The following is a 19,377-nucleotide window of genomic DNA, read 5'->3' as shown; positions in this document are numbered from 1 at the left end:
ATATTTAAAGATGATATCCGGAAAGCTTTGGGCAGTTTTCTTAAAACTGCACTAATTTAAAGAAAAAAACTTTTCTTTAAAAGAAATAAAAGTGAGGCCTTTGTATATTGGCTTGCCTGTGTTTACTTTTGTGTGTGCCGCAGGTTTACAAGCCACAAGCTCTGTTTCCCAGTAAGTCCCAGCTCTCACACACAGAATCATTTGCATCCCGTTTTGGAAACATGATGCCAGCAAAGTTAACTGTATTAAATCCACTTAAGAGTCATTCTGAGACACAAACACTCGCTCCTCTCTTCAGAAGCCAGAGTTTGGCCTCTTCTCTCGCCGTTTCTGTCTCTTCATTTTCACCACAGAGCCGCGCTGTTTGCACAAATTATGCCTGCGCGTTTCTAAATGCGCCACATTTCACAAGGTGACAACAAGAGGCTGAGAACCGGCACAGAACGTGATGGCGAACAGAGACTATATCAGAGACTTAAAAACGAAGAAAGGGTCCTCCATGAACTTGTCCTGGATTAGTTCTCCGCGCTGAGGCTGAAATGAAGTGTGCTTATTTATTAATGCTTCATTGTGTGTGACCCAAACCAGACGCATTCTTCTCTAAATGATTCTGCTGACTTCTTGAATTTTAAATGAGTTTTCCGCTCTGCATAAAATCACAGGATCGCTTTCTATAAATCACTCTGTTCCCTGGATGTGAAATAAACAAAAGCGTGTTATTCATGTTTTTTTTTTCTTTTTTTCATGTGAGGGGTGGAGAAGAGGGGGAGGTGGAGGCCTTACCTGCACGACAAATGCGCTCTTCCCCACTTAAATCTAGATTTACTCTGCAGTTTGTTCCCATTATTTCAGGGATCAGGGTTTTTCGCGCCTCTGTGAGGATGAATGTCCTCATCCACAAAGGAATGGAAAAAATAGACAGAAGGAGAAGCGCAGAGGCGTCCCCCACCGAACAGGCTTCAATAATTCACGGTGAATGTTTCTGCAGGATGAGGAGAAAATGCTGCAGCTGGTTACCGCAGCAGCTCTTTTCACAAATACAACACAGCTCCGAATCTTAAAATTAAATAAAAATGTCTGAATAAAACCAAAGAAAATGGCAGATTTGATTTTTTTATTCAAAAAGTTGTCCTAAAGACAGGCAGAGACTCCGCATTAATAGCATTTTTTACTTATTTATTTTTATCTTCCTGATATTTATGTTTTATATTCAATGAAAACCGAGTTGCAGAAAAATTATTCTCAGATTTAATTGAAGTGAAATCCAGAAGTTTCTATTTGTAATGGTGCAAATATTTCACAGACTTCATCTTATCACAAATCACACATTTTACAGGACTCCTCCAAAAACGTGAAAAAACTAAGAAACTTGTAGCCTGAATGATCAGAAATAAAGACAATATTTTCTGCTTACTTGTGAATTTAATAAGCTTAAATAAGAAGGTCTAGTGAGGGGCCACGGATTGCTTTAAAAATAATTTTGTTTTTTATTATTATTCTTAAACGAGCTTCTCCACGTAGAAACCCGCCAGCCGCGCGTTGCGCATCTTCACCATCGTCACTGTCATATTTAATAATAAATCCAAATGAAGCGACTCTTAATCCGAGTTTGCAGGATGAATTCATAACGTGCTCCATGTGGAAGGTGCGTGAGAGATGAAGGACTTCCAGCAGGTCGTTAACGGGTTTTAGTCTGAGCTCCATTCCTTAAATGTGACTGTAAAATGACGATAGAAGAGTTTCCACATTAGGATCTGATAAAAAAAAACCTGTTCATGTGATTTATCTCGTGTTTTGTCAAGTAAACGTAATTCATAAGCACCAGTAAAACAACACATGATGACCAAAAAGGCTATACAACTAAGAGAGAAAAAATACAAACAAAAAAGGGACTAAACAACAATAGAACATGTATAAAAGACAATAAAATGATAAAATAATATTTAGTAAAAAGCCCCCAATCTGAGAGTTACTGTTTAGCAACCAGACTGGGCATCCGGAGGGCCCGGAGCGAGCCGCGGCACCAAAAACCCGGCTGTGGTTGTTGACCTGTGGCTTAATTTGCGTCGCATATGCTTCTATTAAAATGTTCATGAAAGGACTCCCTTGTTGCACGAGACAGTAAGACTGCATATGCAAAGATGAGTCTAAACAAAAGAATTTCGACTCTCGGTTGTACATCGTTTATCTCTATGAACCTTTGCAGATGAATTTCACTTTATTAGCTTATTTTGCATCAAATTCGAACTTTTATGCTTATTTTACAAAAAACACTCCCAGCTCCAGTCTTTTCTTTTCCTTTTCCATTTGACCCTCTGCGGCATCCTTATTTATTAGGCCCCGCGCGGTGACATCTGTCTATCAAGATTCATGTTTATGATTAACAGGATCCCGCAAGACCGCGAGCCTTACGTCTAACAGGAGATGGAGGGGTCATCCTGCTTATTATTAGGCTACTTATTAACATGTATCAGCTTGGACTTCAGCTCGTGCGGATTATCTGTGGGATGATACCTGTAAGGTGTTAAAGAGACGCTGATAAGTTCCTGCTGCCTGAAGCAGAATCTTCCCACAGCGTTTCTCTTCTTTGTTGTCAAGGTTTCTGCGTTGTGGGCGCACGTGATATGATATTTAATGAAATAATATATAAATTAATTAATAGAATGACCCCACAGGTCACGACCTGTCTTGATCGGGTGCTTAAAATGCGTAAAACCCCGAGTTCCTCCGCTCATTTCTGCTTCATTTTTCTCCTGGAACCGGCTCACTGAACGCTTTCATGGATCGGATTAGTTTTTGACGCCCCCTCCGCTCCCTCCCTCCCTCCCCCTTCGCCTTGGTTTCTCCTCCCCTCTCTCCTCCCTCTATCAGTCAGTGCACCCGCTGGCACAGAGACGATTGAAAGTGACACTCTGATCAGAGCGCGCTCCTTTGCGCCGTTTAACGCTGCTGAGAAGCTGGAAGTCAGTCCGCTGCTGTCTGCTTTTCTCAGTCAACTTTCTGTTTTCTTCTCTTTTGGGATTTTTCTTTTTCTCTCGGACTGTGCGTGTGTGAGTGCGTGTTGACTTTCAGCGATTGCGTCGCACTGTCTTTTTGCGTTTTTTTCCCTCTCTCTATCTATTCCGAGGATGAAGCCAGGAGTTCAGTCAGGAGCTGGTTCGTGACATAAAAGGACGACAGAAGGGAAAAAAGTCCGTGAAAATATCAAAATTGTGCAAAATTCGGTTCTAAAGTCCGGTCCACGACTCCGGAACTGACAGCACTTCTGCTGCTGCTGGCTGACAAACTCTCATCCTCCGTCCGCCTCTTACCACAGACACCAGCGCGCGCACATCACACACACTTGTAACTACTTTTTATTTTTCCTCTGTGGATCTCCGATCCGGGTTCGAGTCCAGATTCCGTGCAGCAGCAGCGTGATCCGCCGAACCAAAACCCAGCCCTGGATTCACTACTGCTGATCAATGGACAGAGCCTCCTCAGCGGGCAGCAGCGCTACAGACACGCCGTGAACAGTGAGTCCACACACACACACACACACACACACACACACACACACACACACACACACACACACACACACACACTCAACAGTACATGATCACGAAGAAAATGGCTGCAAGAAAAAAAAAACTCAACAAAACAGAATCATATTATAATTATTAATAATATTATCAATATAATAATAATAATAATAATAATAATAATAATAATAATAATAATATAAACTTAATTATTTGGGTTTTGCTTATAATTATCGCTTTTATTAATTTCTCTTCATGTTCAGCCTTTTATTATTAATTGGTCAAATTTTCTACGTTTTCCTTTGACTGAAATCAGAATCTCACACTGTTTTATTGCTGTAAAATCAAAGCTAAATGTCTTAAAATGTCATTTTAAAGTTACTACTGAATTTCAAATATTGCACCAAAGTGAATATGCGGATTAAATTTTATAAATTATTTACAATTAAATTAAAAATGCAAGTTTTAGATTAAAGGTTTTAGTTTTCGTTCTGTTTTGGCGGTTTTGATTGGCTTATTTGTACACCTGTGTGTGTGTATGTGTGTATGTGTGTGTGTGTGTGTGTGTGTGTGTGTGTGTGTGTGTGTGTGTGTGTGTCTAGGAGAATAACTCAGTTATAATAAATAATAAAGTCCAATAATAAAGTGCGACACCTTTGTCCCCCATGAAGATTTAGCGCACTCTGTCACATTTTAACTTTAAAAGAAAACAATTAATGACCAATTACTGTGAGAGGTGTCAGTCATTAACACGTGCGGGGTCTGAATAATACCCCCACCCCCCATTAGTTTTACACATATTTATAATATAACTGGGTCGCCTTGTATTAAACGTCATGTGGAGGAGCGGAAAGGTGCAGAATTGCGGCTTAACTTTCAGCGCCTGATTCACGCGACACCGTCACACACCGACTGTTTCACGGCCGGTATTACAAATAAATGAATTAATAAATAAAATGAGGAATGTCAGGGGATGTCAGGGACTGGAAGTCTCGTTGCGGCCTTTCGGTTGCGAACGCAAATTAAAAGCAGCAGATTTGTGTCGAGTCACGTCAGGATCAATTCTCACCACTAAAACCTCTTTTAACTCTTTTAATCAAGATATTAGAAAATTCAGAGCAGAATATTTTTGTATTTTTTAAATCAATTTTAAGTGTTTAATTTTAGACAAAGCTCAGACGTCAAGCTGCGCAAACTGATTATGAAAAGGATAAAACCTTTTTTTCTTCTTCTGGGAGCTTTTGGTTCCCCTCATTGCGGCTCCTCGCGCTGACAGCAGCCGCTTTCAGCCTCCATGAAGTCTGTGGTCCTCTGTGACCATTTAAGACACAACAGCTCCTTCTTCTGCTCCAAAACCAAAAACAGGTTCAGGCTTAAAACTGCCAGCTTCCTTTTACAGAAATGTTCATTTTAAAAATGCATTTCTTCATTTTCAGGAGGTGTATCACCTGCGCAGGTTGGATCTGGTCATCCTGTTCTATTTCAGGAGCAGATGAAGTCAAGCGCGTGTACTGACAACGGTTTCTTTTTTTCTTTTCTTTTTTTTTAAGAAAACACACGAATATATTTTCTTAAAAAAAGGGAACATGAATCTCAGTTGGAGATTTGCTGGGACATTAAAAGAAATAAGTGGGGGTGGGGGGGTGGGAGGGGTGGATGGACATCAGGAATGTCCAAAATGGTGGGAAAGTTAAAATTTCTTTGGCTTTAACTGAGCTGCGGAGGCCTGATGTGTGTGAGTCCAATTATTTCTGGTCTGCAATGTCACGCGCATTATGAGACCGCTGGAGTTTTACAAGCCTGACCTCAGAGGCTGAAAACATTCAGGATTCCCGTCCTTTCTCACGTGCACGCGCCAAGTTTTGCAACCATAAGAAATCAAACTTGTGTGCAGGATTTCAGGAACTCTTCATCACCCCTCCTCCTCTGCCTCACCGCGTGAACCCGGTGACACCTTCATACGTAATAAGAATGTTAAAGTGCAGATGAGATGATCTACAGGCTCTAATGGCGCAGATGCGGGCGTCACTGATGCATGTTGAGGACAAACTTGCACTTTTCGCAGCTGTTCTCGCTCTGCTGGGCTGCGGTGGACGGCGTGGCATCCCTGTGCGCACGCGCGTGAAGTGACACCATCATGTTGTCCTGTGAGTGTATTTTTCTGGGATTCGGCTGCGTTCACAGTCTAGTGTGTGGTCCCTGGAAGTGTTGAAGCAGTGAGCTTGTGCCGCGTGCTGGCTGCGGTTTGTGCGGCTCGGTGTGTGCGCGGATGTTTAAGCACGCGTGCGCATCCTTTGGCTGGAAGGGCGAGGCTGCAAACGCTTGCTCTTCATCCCACGTTATCAAACGATGTGTTTACGGGAAAAACAAACATGTAGGGCCGGTGTCGCCCCCTCAGCCTGCCCGCCTCCCACCCCGAGTTTCTCCACATCACAGCCACACATCTGATGGCCATAAACAGCAAATTCCACAATAATGTAACCTTCCCGAAAAGCAATATTTCCTCATAATCGGCCACATAAAGAAGTTTCTTCATGTTCCACATGTTGTTTCCAGACTTAAAAAAACAAATTGAGACAATGAGACTTCTTCTTCTGTCAGGGTTTTCCATCTCTTTTCTGGCGTTTTTATTAATAAAGGTCACTGCGCGCAACGGCTCTCAGATCATTAAGTGATAAAATAAAATGGTTTATTTTATTATTTAATATATTAATGTTATTTTAAAAGAGAAAACGTTTGTGCACCCAACGCCCAAGAGAAGAAAATGTGTTTATATTTGTCTGTCCAAAGCAAATAAAAGAAAATTCTCCTCATCTGGGAGAAAACTCTCATTCCAGCTACTAATGTAAATACCTGCTGGTTTTAAGTTTTCCCTGACAATAAACACAAAAGCAAAAACCAAAATTGATTTGCTAAGGCTTAAAAAAATGAATAATAAAATAAAATGTAAAACTTTGAAAAGAAACTGAAAATCTGACTTGTTATAGATACTTTATTTTATTGTGTTTCTAATTCATAAACATCACAAGAAACCACAAACTAATTCTAAGCTGGAACAATAAATCAATTTTTCAACTAGAAAAAAAAATTGTTCTGTTGGTTGATTTAATCTTTAAATACATTTTAAAGCACAAAAATACTTTGCCCATCCAACAAAGACGTTAAACTGTGCCTAACTCTGTGGTCCTGGCTTCGGATGTGCCTGTCTGGAACAAAAGTTGAGATTTTCCTCATCATTTTGTTTGTCTGTTCCTCTTCCAGCGTCCTGAACATAAAAACTTGTAGTTTAAAAGTTCTATATGATAAAAAAAAATGACAGAATCTTTGAGTCTGTGACTAAAAAATGAACAAAGAAATTTTATTAAAGCTTTTCTATTTAATTCACTCCACAAATAATTCATTTATTTTTTTTTCACTCATTCAATAAAAAATAAAAACATTTCTTAGCAGGCTGAGCTTTTCCACAAATGATGCTGGATCAAATCATTAAATAATGAGCCAAACTGGGGGCCCAATTTGCTCCAGTCCAGCCTTTATCTCATATGAACGCATGTACACTCTGTATGTTTATGTGACAGCAGGGCTCTTAATATCAACCCCCGTCTTTTATCTGTGCTGCAGAGCCAAGCATTAACCAATAGCTTGATAGCCCTGCTATAAAAGTGGATCTGGAACGGGAAGAGCAGCATATCTCTGGAAATTTCCCTGGAAGGGACACCTCTCCTGTTCTCCCCTGCTATCAGTGCTAATAATGCCCTCGCAGGTCGCTCCGTCTGGTTTGCATGTGAAAGGCAGAAGCCTCAGTCAGGGACAGTGAGACAGCACAGGGGCGGTCAGAGCAGCGTGGAGGCGTCCGCCAGCTCTGCAGGTCAGTTTCAGCTCTTCAGCATTTCCATAAACTTCATACTTCTGCTGCTGCTCTGCTGATCGTGCTGTAAATGTGTGTGTGTGTGTGAGGCGTTTACTGCACCCTGCTTCCTGTATGATTCAAATTTATCACAATGGGATTACAGTGGAGGTGTGTGTGTGTGTGTTATTTCTTCTTTGGCTGCTTCTTCTGAGGAGAGTTTTCTGCGTTTTGTTTGTGAGAGATAGTGAAACTGTTTGTGGAGTTTAGGTTATGTCAGCCTGTGTTTGTGTGTGTTTACGTCTTTGAGCTGGACACGTTGTTTAAGGTGTGTTTGTTGTCGCGTTGTACTCTTCTATTTCTCAGGGTGTGTCCACATTTTTTTGCTCTGCAATCTTGTCTTTGGCCGGTGTGTATTTGTTATGTCTAGAATGTGTAATAATATGGAACTTGATAGCAGCTTATCATGAAAACACAAGTTTGTGCCAGAATAAAACAAAAAAATAAAAAAATGAGGGTCAAACCTTACAGAAGCTCATCTTAAGCTTTTCTCTGACATCAACAGGTGTCAATGAAAGCTCCTTGGAGAGTTCTGACTGTCCCTCAGAGGGGCAATAAACGCGATCGTGACCTCCACCTTATCGACATTAAAGTTGGTTCCCGTCTATATAACAGATATGCAACAGATCATCTTATCATCTCTTTATTAACTGCTCTGACTATCACACATCTTATAAACAATGCAGCACAGAAAAAATTAGGATTTAGAAGATACCAATCTCAGTATCTCAAGACTGATAGCAGTGTTACTAAATCAATGTTTTTAGTGGCACTCTGAGACGTTAACACGCGATCCAGCGCATACCCTCATTCTGACAGTCTCTGGAGCAAAGGGGTTATTGCTCAACATGCCTGTAATAATTACAGGAATAGATTAGCATTTATCTGTGGATGACAGAGGATGTTTATGTGAGATTTCCACACACACAGGTTCACACCCCAATTATTATTTACACCAATCACTGTGGATTTTATGTGCAAAAACCTTCAATTCTTGTCTATGATAAACAAGTTTAAACTTTGATCTGACAACATCTTTCTAGGTTAAATGTTTTAAATTGATAAGTTTAACCTGTAATGTAATTTATGGTTAATGCAAGCACCTATAATTAAAATTTGCTTTGTCAACAAAGGGAAACATTTATGTCCCCCAATCTGGACTAACTAGTTGTACCCATCTGAGGACCTGAAAGCTACACTTATGTTCTCAAACAGAATCTAGTATTTTGTACTGTTTCAGCTAAATGTTGGGACATAATCTGAGGAGGTGATGGGAAAAACAAAAGGAAAGAAAGAAATAGCTATGTTGTCTAGTGTTGAGAAATGAAAAAAAGCTTATTTGTAAAATTAGATTTGTGCATTTCAGTGTATTTATTTATTTATTTTTACTACGATTTAATTCATGCTTAAAAAATTATCTAACTTTGTTCACATTATCCTTGTTTTCATCATCAACCTGGCTGTAGTTCAGGAGTCACTGGTGGTTTGAGCCCAAAACTGGTCTTTACAAGGTATAAACTGCAATGGTAAAGGGTATAACAACATTACCTTTGAGGATAACACCTCAGTAACAAGGCTTTGTACCCCTAAAGGTACAATTAGGTACTTTTTCGTTTGAGTGTTAATCGAATTTACTAAAAGAAATAACTGTCACAAACTGCTGTACTAGTAAAAGTGATGCATTAAACTAAATACAGATATTGTGGTTAAATAAACATGTGCATTTCCAAAATAAATGCCAAGTTTTCTAAATGTGAGAAAAAAACAAAAAACAAACTAAATTTGCTGTTTCAATTATTTCCAGGATCTTTTCTGAACAACTTCACTGTGTTCAGAAATCTGAAAAAAAATCCAGAATCTGCTGCAGCAACACTCAGTGGAAGTTGAATAGAGTCTTGTTTCTGTCAGTTTTTTTTAATGAACTGAGGATCCTGATTGTTTCAGTTTTCCAGAGAAATCTGTGTCCGTGCCTGCTAAATCCAAGATTTTGGCTGTTCAAACACTCCGGATTGTTGCTGTCTGGCTCTCCTTTTCATGAGGATGTGGACTGCAGACAGACAGTCAGGAATGAGGTCTGACATCATCCTGCTGAAATAAAACATCTCATTGATGGTAGCATATGTCTCTAAAACTCCAACATCTCTGCATCAGTGGTACCTTCACACAGATAAAGTCCTCCACGGACACTGATGTCCTCCATACCATCTCAGCTTTCGGCCTGGGTGACCTTTTTAGTTGTAAGAACTATAAAGGTGAAATGAGAATGATTACCTTTCGGATCTTTAGCATGTAAAAGCAGGCGTCAGTTTTTCCTGGAAGCAACTTGAACGTGGGCTTATCTGTCTACATAGCTCGTGTCCACTGTCTTTCCGAATGAAATGAGGTTATGTCCAAAAACCCTTGCGCTGGCATGACGGTTTCTCCTGCAGTGCTGTTGTTCAACTAACTGATGATTCTCTAATGGAGTTTGGACCCAACTGGTGATGTGACCAAACTGGACCCATTCCTGTTTAAAAAGACAAAAAATTTGGTGGATGTTGCTTTTATACCCAATCTTGACACCCTTACCTGCCACCTTTTAATCTGCTGATGGATAATCTTCCAAAACAATGTTATTGTAGAAACCTTTCTGTCTTTGTCTCGATCCCAACTTTTACTGAGTGTGTTGATGCAGCAAATTATGGATTTGTTTATATTTGCTAAATATGATGAAGTTATTAAGATAAACTTTATTGCTCCAAAGAAAAATTAGTCTTGGGCAAAAAGTTCAGGTGCAACTGCCGTAAAAATCTAAAACCTGAGGATGTTAAAAACCTTAAAAACAGGTAAAATTACAATAAAATAATAAAAAGTTAGTCAGTAAAAAATTGAAAATCCTTCCTTTGGTCTTGAGTTAAAAAAAATAAAGATTCAGACTGATTTAAAATATTGCAGATTTCTAAAATGTCCTCTTTAAGTCTATGTACAGTCACATTTCTAATCAAAACTGATTATTTGTGCTTGCAGTTAGTAGCAAAGGTTCTACATCTAACCCAAAGTTTCATCAAGTGCATGTGGTCAAATAATTACAGTAACATGCTCTGCAGAGAAAAAGACAGAAATGTTAAATATTATATGTTGCTAGAGCCATCACTTGTTATTCTCATCACTGACTGATCTATAAGTTTATTTTATGACTATTTCTTTCATATTTGAGCTAAATGCATCAACATACTCATCGGGTTGTAAAATTAAGGAAAAAAATCAAATAATCACAAGACATATTACACCGTGTCCTTATTTAATAATAATAATTATATAAAAAAAACCTAAAATGTAGAAATAGTGTGCAAAAGTCCACACTTACGGCTTCCATAATAAATAATAATAAATTAAGAGGGTTCTCCTGATCAATGCAGTGATAAACTGACCACCATCAGTCTGAGCTCCTCCCCTATCACACAATGCCAAGGAGGAAAGACATCAGCAGTGATCTTAGAGACATAGCTGTTGCTGCCCATCAGTCTAGGAAGGGTTATAAGGTAATTTACAAACCATCTGGAGTCCAGAAAGATTTTTCGTTAGTGGAAAACATTTCAAATCTTCAATCTTTCCGGGAGTGGACGTCCCAGCAAGATCAGACCCAAGATCTACATCTCAGACTCTCCGGGCCTCAGCTAGCAGGTTAAATGTTAAAGCTCACAAAGGTCCAAATAAAAAAAGACTGAACAAATGTGGCTTGTTTGGGAGAGTTGCAGGAGGAAGCCTCTTCTCTCAAAAAAGAACATTTTCACAAAGCTGCATCTGAGCAAACTGCAAGACTTCTGGAACAATGTCCTTTAGGCCAGTGATTCCTAAACCATGGGGCCCAGGCTTTGGCCTCCAGCGCCACCTAGAGGGCTGCAAAAAACTTTTAGTTTTGCACCTGTGGGCTGCAAGGACCGCATAAGTTATAAGCTGAAGTCATGAGAGATATTCCAGTTATCCATGAAGTGTTTAACAAACTCCAATAAGCAGAAGAAGTTCAGCTAGCTTCTAGCCCGTAGCGAACGTTATGGAGAAGTCACAACTGTTATCGGGTAAAAACATTCTTAAAGAGACAATATTAATGGGATTTGGACTGTTTATTATGAAACTCTTTTATATCTTTTCAGGGTCTGCACGTATATGAAACACTTTTGGAGTGATATGATGAACTTTTTAGATAGAAGAGGCATAAATGTCTCCTTAAAAAACAAGCATGTGCTATTTTGCATAGAGAAAAGTGACCTTGAAAACGCTGATAAGTTGTACATTGTTGATTTGCTAATAATGTATGTGAAATATCATATCTACACCTCAAAGTTTTAGCATAATAAACCCAATTTTAATGCATTCTTGCCATCCCTTTATATTTATATAGGTCATATATTTAGGTGTAATTCTATGGCAATCAAAACTATGTCTGCCCTTGAAAAGACTATTTTAAACCCTCGAGCATCACAGCTATCTGAATTGTAATGTTTACTGTTGTATTTATATGTCCTGTTTTATAAGTTTGTACAATTTCAGTAAATGTTCTATTTGTTTTTATTAATAATTTTAAAAAAGAAGTCATCGAGATGTATTTAAAATAAAACATGAAGATGAAAGTGACCGCAAACTCCCTGAAAGGCAAGTAAATAAATGATTTAAAGTTACCGCTACAGGACCTGGACATCTCGCAGTCATTGAGTGGACCATGAAGTCCTGTGGATACCAAAGTATTCTAGTCAGATGTGAGATCTACAACAGAACTGACTGCTGTGAGGAACTGATACTGTTACTGCTGCTGAATCGTGGGGGTTTATTTAGTTTTCAGACACTGTTTGTGCAGTTTGACTCACTTTTACCACCATGTAATACATAAAGGCTGTTAATTATAATCATTATTATTATTACAAATTTATTTAGATAACACTTTACATACTAACAGCTGCTAACAGGAGGAAATAAACTCCTCTTTGTGATTTTCTAATAAAAACAAGCCTTCTCTGGCCACTCGTGACCTGATGATGACTTACTGTAGTAACATTTGGACATCTTATCACTGGGATGTACGGAAAAACATAAAGATGCACAGCCTGGATAAGATTCTTTATCTCTGGGGTCAAATGAAATGTAATAGAAGTGGGATGTGAGGAGAGATGAAGGTGATGCAGAGGATCTGTGTGTGTGTGTGTGTGTGTGTGTGTGTGCTAGGTGAGATGAAGAGATGTCGGCGGGTCTTGATAGGGATCGTCAGCAGCTAAAACGGGATTGGACTTGTTCAGTGATGAAGTCAGATTCTTTTGAGGATTATGTCCGAATATGAGGAGAAGAATCAACATTAAATTGTGTAGTTTACCCTCCAGGTGCAGACCGTCACACTAAAAAGCTGCACTGATTGTAAACAGTCTGTTTTCTTTTATTCACTCGTTCTGTATTGTAGCTACAACATTGTTAGTGGTTGGGTTTATTTGCAGAGCCTCCCTTTTTTCTCAGCAAGCCTCACTGTAAATTATAGCTACCACTGTACTCACATTTAAACCCGCTGCTCTCCACTCTTTGAACTTGTTTTCTCTTTTATTAAACTCTGCCACTCGCATTTTTGGCCTCTGTCTCCCACAATTTTTAATCACGCCAGAGCTAATGGCTTTAATTTATTATTCATCCTGCCTTTTTCCCTGAGCTCTAAATACTTCTCAGATCTCGAGTTTATTTGCTTTTTCGTGGTGTTTTTCAGCTTTGCTGCTGTGTAAGAACGTGAGTGGGTATATAGAAGGTAGAGGAAAGAGATGGAAAGAGAAGGAATGAGCAGGAAAGAAGGAAGATGGATAGAAAATGCTTAAAAAAGAAAAGAAATGGCGTCTTTTGTACAAAGTTACAACAGCTGGAGCTGCAGAATATTAAAGAGTGGGGGGAGTACAGTTTCTAATCAAGTGCTGTGGAACATTTCACACTCAAACAATCACCGTGGATTCTCCCTCATTTGTTCTGGTGGATTTCTGCTCAGTGTCACTCCACAGTGAGACCTTCTGTGTTTTTCCGTTCCCAAATCTGCTCACTCTATTCCATGATTTCCATACACTATTAACCGTTTTCCACAGACAGTTTGCAATTTCTCTCTGCTCACCGAGGGTCACACATGCGGTGGATATTGTCCAGGGTCTGGTGGGTAAATAAATGCAGTCCATTTGGCCAGAGCGAGCTGGCGTGAGTCCTCGTCAGGCCTGCTAATGCTGCTAACGGCATTACGCATATTAGAGTTTGGCTGACGCTTCCTTATCAGGAAAAACTGACCCATGAGGATGAGGCTTGCATGCATGTGTATGGTAGGAGGTTGTATGTGATCAAGTCCAGCTCTCATCTCTTTATAGTTTCCTCCAAACAGCCAGACTTTGTTGTAATTTTTTTGTAGTGGTCGCAAAGCAACAGTTCTCCAGATTATTTAAAAAGTTTTTCTTCTGACATTTTCAGCTTGTTCACTCACTTTCAGTCCAGTCCTTGTACCTGACCATGTTCAGAGAAAATTATGAATCATTCAACCAGTGTTGTGTTGACACATTTTACACAAAGAAAGTAAAGAAACATTTTAAATGTGACCTTTGGGCTTTTTGTATCAGCCTCTCACAAAGACACAGCATTTGTTCCCATTTATATGATAAATATCAAAGATCAGACAGTTTTTAGCAGCAACAAGGTGATTCCTAAAGAGCTGTTGGCTGGAAACGTGACATATGGTGGCAGAAACTAGACATAATGTGGTGGACAAAAGAAAAAGAGTCAGGACTCAAAGCCTATCTACAGCAGAAAGCGAGCTCATGTACTTTTTAGCTGGAAAGAAGTTATAATTGCATCGCATCTGACTGGAAAATTAAACCAGACATTCACTGGTTCTTTTTAGAGTTAATTTAGAACTGGCTCTAGCACCAGACCTGAACCACCACTGGAACCTCTATGATTGAAAAGAGGTAAAAGAGTTGATGTTCAGTAGTTTCCCTGAGAGAACGGATGCTTGGTCAGTCAAAACAGAGTCAAAGAATATGTTCATACTGCAGGTCTTAATGCTCAAATCAGATTGTTTTCAGATATCTCTCTTTTTTTGTGTGTGGTTGTTTATGTTGTCATTTAAATGCAACCTCCATCACACTTCGGTGTGAACTGTACAAGGCCCACAGCTTCCACGGATAGTCCGGTTCGTTTGGAGTAGTGTGAATGCACATTTGCTCTGGTGCAGACCAAAGAAGTGAACTCTGGTCTGCCTAAAAACCAGGGGTTTACTTGCAAGTAAATCATGGCGCAGTTCTCGTCCAGCATGAAAGCAAATAGACCATGACGCGAACCACAGAGAGGAAGGGATGTAGAGCAACATGCAGCCTCTCCTGCTGCTCATAATGGACAGATTCTGGTAAAAACTGGTGAAGACTGCAGATAATTGATGTTGCCTCATTGTTTACTTGAAGCAAAAGATCAGTTTTTGGTTCTGGCCAATCAGTGAGCCAGGTTATCTTCTTCCTCTTACATTTTTCTACTTGGTCATTGGCCGTTTTGGGAAAAGTCCAGGGTGAAAAAAAAAACAAACCTGACTTTTTCCTGGTGTGATTACTTCCTAAATCAGATACTTTAGATTCCCTTGCTCACTTCAGGAATTATTTCCTCAACTTTTTGTGTTGAGGACATTTTTGCTTTGATTGCCACCTACTATTTACTTATCTTCAGGAAAAATAGTTACTTGGTTCCTAAAAATCAGAGAATGAGTCTCCCAAAGAGACAATATTCACTCATTTCATTTCATCCATCCATCCATCCATCCATCCATCCATCCATCCATCCATCCATCCATCCATCCATCCATCCATCCATCCATCCATTCGAGTTGGGTCGCGGGGGCAGCTGCCTAAGCAGGGAAACCCAGACTTCCCTCTCCCCGACCACATTCACCAGCTCATCCAGGGGGATCCCGAGGCGTTCCCAGGCCAGCCGTGTATTTTCTCATTTCAACTACAATAAAAGGCTAAAGCGTCAAAAAAAACAAAAAAACAACAACTTTATCATCTTCATCAAATTCATCAGGGAAGTCAACTTTACCAAAGATTGTGTTTTATCCCAAATCAGCATCTATTTAAACCCTAAGCAGACCAGTTTTAGAGTCTAAATGTCCCCGTACAGAGAATGAAAATAAAGATTAAACTGTAAAGTCTGAAACTGCTTTGATGGGAGTTATTGAGTTGTCCAAACTTCAACAACAGGGCCAGCTTAAGAATCGCTGCAAAGACACTGGCGTCGTATTTCAGGACATCAGCCTGTTTGTTTAGATGGACAACGTTTGGTCTGTAAGTTTTCAAATTCTTTGTGGACTGCAACATAAATGCTGAAATTTTTAGGAAAGATGACTCAGAGAATCTTTGTTAAGGACAATTTATTTATTTATTTTTTGCTGACCACACAAAAATATTTTTTTTAGTCTTTTCATCTTTTTGTTTAGAAAGAAATAAAAGAACAAATCTAGAGAGGATGAAATATATCGGTATATGTGTCACATATCTGATCCCTCTGTTTTCCTGGTTAACCCCTCCAGACACATTTTCTCTGGCTGGAGCTCCTCTGGGGGTTTGGAGGAGGATGGAGCGAGGAGGGGAGAGTCCCATCACCCAGGACAGTCCTGAGCGAAGGGGAGGCAGCCCAGAACTCAGTGGCATCCCGCCACCTGCAAAAAAGGGCCGGCTGGAGCTCAATGGGAGCCCCACCGGGCCCCGCATGCGGCACAATGGAGCCCTTCCACGACCCCTCGGAGGTAAGGATGAAACAGCCTGGGTGGTGTTTACTGTATAGTAGTGACTGTAATAACAGTGGGTGGAAAGATGGAAGGAAATTTTCCAATGCAATAACTGATAACTATAATAAACTAACATCTTTGGGTTAAACGTAGACTCTTCCCACCTCATCCAGGAGGTTTCTGGGCTCTGACACACCAAACCTAAGACAGCTTTTGGCCCAGCTGTGAGCCACATCCTGGCCACGAGTTGAGTTTGGCTCCGAGCTCCATGTTTTTGTGTGGCGGCTCTGCAGGGAGAACCTCAGGCTGTTAATCTATAAGTCAGGAGGGAACTGTATAACACAGGCTTACCAAATAAAGGAGATTGCTCCACATAAACAAGATTTATACAAGTCACTCTGGCTTATCGATTTCTGCGTTCATTGTGAAAGTTCCTCTTTATGCGTGTGTGTTCATGCATGTGTGCATGTGTGTGTGCAGTTATCCATCTGTGTTTGTTGCCATGTTTGCAGAAATGTTTCGACCTTCAGCCATTACAGTTATGTGCAAAAGTTTTGCACCTCTCTTCATTTCTTTATATTTCTCCTCCCCGCAGCCAGATTTTGTTGTAATCTTTTGGGGTGGTGATCAGTATTTCCTAGCTTTCTAAGGGTCTTAAAGGTTTTCTTTGGTTTCTTATTCACTCATTTTCATTCCAGTCCTTGTACTTTTCTGTTAGGTACTTAACACTGACCTATGAATCATTTAAGGATAAAAAAGGTTCCTAATTTAAGGGATGCATTTGATTTGACACATAACAGACAAATTAGCAAAGAATAGATTTTAAATTGGATCTTTAAGCTATTTGTCACAAATATACACAATTTGTTCCCATTTCTTTAGTTTTATCTGTGAAAAACATCAAAGAAAACACAGTTTGACAGACAGAACACAGGATGTTAGCAGCAACAAGGTGATTCCCAAAGAGCTGTTAGCTGGAGACTTGGCATATTTCAGCCTGGAGGCAGAAGCTGAACATGTGAAGGACAAAAAAAAAAAAAAAAGTCAGGACTAAAAACTATCAGATTAACAGGATCTGAAAGTGATGTCCTGAAGAAATTTGAACAGATTCAGCAAAAACCGGAACCGGGACCTGATAGATGCATCTGGACCTTCAGCCGATCCCTCTACTGTTGGCCTGAAGCCTCACCAGAAATGGTCTCCATGGAAACGTGGCTGTCAAGAAGCCGTTCTTAAGGAAGGGAAATAGGGAGAAAAGGCTGAGGTGTGTGACATGACACAAGAACTGGACTAAAAATCTGAAGCAACAGGTCAGATGGAGGGTTGGATCCTCCCCAGAACCCGGACCTCAACATTATTCAAGCAGTGTGGGATCATCTGGACTGACAACAGAACAAAAGGCAGAAACATCCAAAGAAGAACTTTGGAAAATCCTTCAAGAAGCCTGGAGAACGATTCCTGAAGACTAATGTTAAAATGGTAAATGGTCTGTATTTATATAGCGCTTTACTGTACCTGGAACGATACCCAAAGCACTTTACATCATACATCACATTCACACACTGATGGCAGAAGCTGCCATGCAAGGTGCTCAACCATGACCCATCAGGAGCAATTAGGGGTTTGGTGTCTTGTCCAAGGACACAAGACATGAACTCGACTTGGCCTAGGATCAAACCGGCAACCCTCAGGTTGCAAGACGACCGCTCTACCCTGCTGAGCCACGCCGCCCCATACTACTTAAAGAAAAGATGGAAAGCTGGTTTAAGAGGGTTCGGACTGGGATGAAGAATAAAGCTGCTCTGACCAAATATTCACTTTTAAGCTCCTTGGAGTTTTTGCCTCAGACTATGTTTATATTCATGTTTATTTCGGTGAAATGCTGAACTTCAGTTTTCTTGGCAATACATAAAAAACAAGGGATGGCCCAAGACTTTTGCACAGTACTGTATTTCTTTCAACACCCCCATCCTGCTCTCTGTCTAACTAGCAAGTTTTGCAGTAAACAAGTAGATAAGAACTCTGAAAACGACTTAAGGTAAGTTAAAAAAGTTTGACGTTTGCCCCTCGATGGTGTAAAATGATCACATTGTGTTCTGTTTGACTGGTGAAGTTGGCTTTACGGTGGGATTTAAATGAATTGTTGTCCAGTTCTTCTAAAACCAAATATGAGCTTCCCACAGCTTGATTTCGAGAGAATTCTTCCTTTTTTAAATGTTTTCAGTCACAAAACAGTCAGGGGAAGAAATGTCTAATAAATCCAGAGATACTTTATAAAAAAATAAAACTTGTCTTTAAGATGGCAAAGTTGTGTCTGGAAGCTGGAAAAAAGAGGCAGGAATGGTTTGTTTGTTTTATAGTTGTTAATCATTCAGGATGAAGACTCTGACTTTAAAGCCCTTGCAGGGTGGACATTTATAAACCTGTGGCGCAATAATGAAAATCGATCAATTTATTTGACATTGTGTGGTTCCTTTCATATAAACGGATGGCAGGATTTATGCTGGGATTTTTCTCTGAACTCCGGGATTTTTTTCTGTTTAATGAGATGAAATCTTTTCTGTGGGTTTGAACAGTTTGTACAGATAAATCCATCTGGGGGTTCACAAATCAATGAGGAGCTTAGATTTGACCACAGGAAGAAGAAGCAAATGCAGAAAAGGAGAGAATGAATGTTTAAAATGTAAAGAAGAATATAAACGTATGGAAGGAGGAGGAAGGAGGACGGGGTTTCCTGTGCTGGGCTGTAATAATGACGGGTTGCCTTTGAAGACAGGAAACTCGACGTGTCTCCTCCAAACCACATGGCTGCTATGAGGACGAGCCCACACACAAACACACATGTAGACACACACACTCCCACTCTGCCAAAACACACACATCTTATTTTAATGTCCCCGTTCACTCGTCCCTGTACATATTATAGGGATTAGAGGTTAGACGTCGTCCAAACCAGACCATCCAGGACACTGAATGCGAGAGAAGACAGACAGGAGGTGGAGACGGAGGGTAGAGGAGTGCTGGTCGGAGGGAGCAGCTCCATGTTGACAGTTATATTTCCCTGTTGGGGGAAATTCACTTACTTGAATTGGCACAGCGCTCCGGTGTGTAATTCACTCCATGAGAGGCTGGAGGACTGGGAGTCGAGTGATTAATGAGGAGGAAATAGAAATATAGGAATTGACTGATTA

General features: G+C 40.1%; 1 protein-coding gene across 3 annotated transcripts in view; it reads left to right on the top strand.

Annotated features, from left to right (window-relative positions):
- Positions 1 to 2,890: 2,890 nt before the first annotated feature.
- The window catches only part of satb2 (SATB homeobox 2), a 66,745-nt gene continuing 50,258 nt past the window's right edge, over positions 2,891 to 19,377 (top strand). For all 3 annotated transcript variants that reach the window (XM_042002601.1, XM_042002600.1, XM_042002599.1), the window contains exons 1-2: positions 2,891 to 3,515; positions 15,989 to 16,204. In XM_042002601.1, the coding sequence (XP_041858535.1) occupies positions 16,033 to 16,204 (172 nt within the window). In that variant the 5' untranslated portion in view covers positions 2,891 to 3,515; positions 15,989 to 16,032. The remainder of the gene's footprint in view (positions 3,516 to 15,988; positions 16,205 to 19,377) is intronic.

This window comes from Melanotaenia boesemani, chromosome 12 (assembly GCF_017639745.1).
Source record: "Melanotaenia boesemani isolate fMelBoe1 chromosome 12, fMelBoe1.pri, whole genome shotgun sequence".
NCBI classification, from domain to species: domain Eukaryota; kingdom Metazoa; phylum Chordata; class Actinopteri; order Atheriniformes; family Melanotaeniidae; genus Melanotaenia; species Melanotaenia boesemani.
The sequence above is the reverse complement of the archived record's forward strand: the minus strand, read 5'-3'. Positions and strand labels throughout refer to the sequence as shown.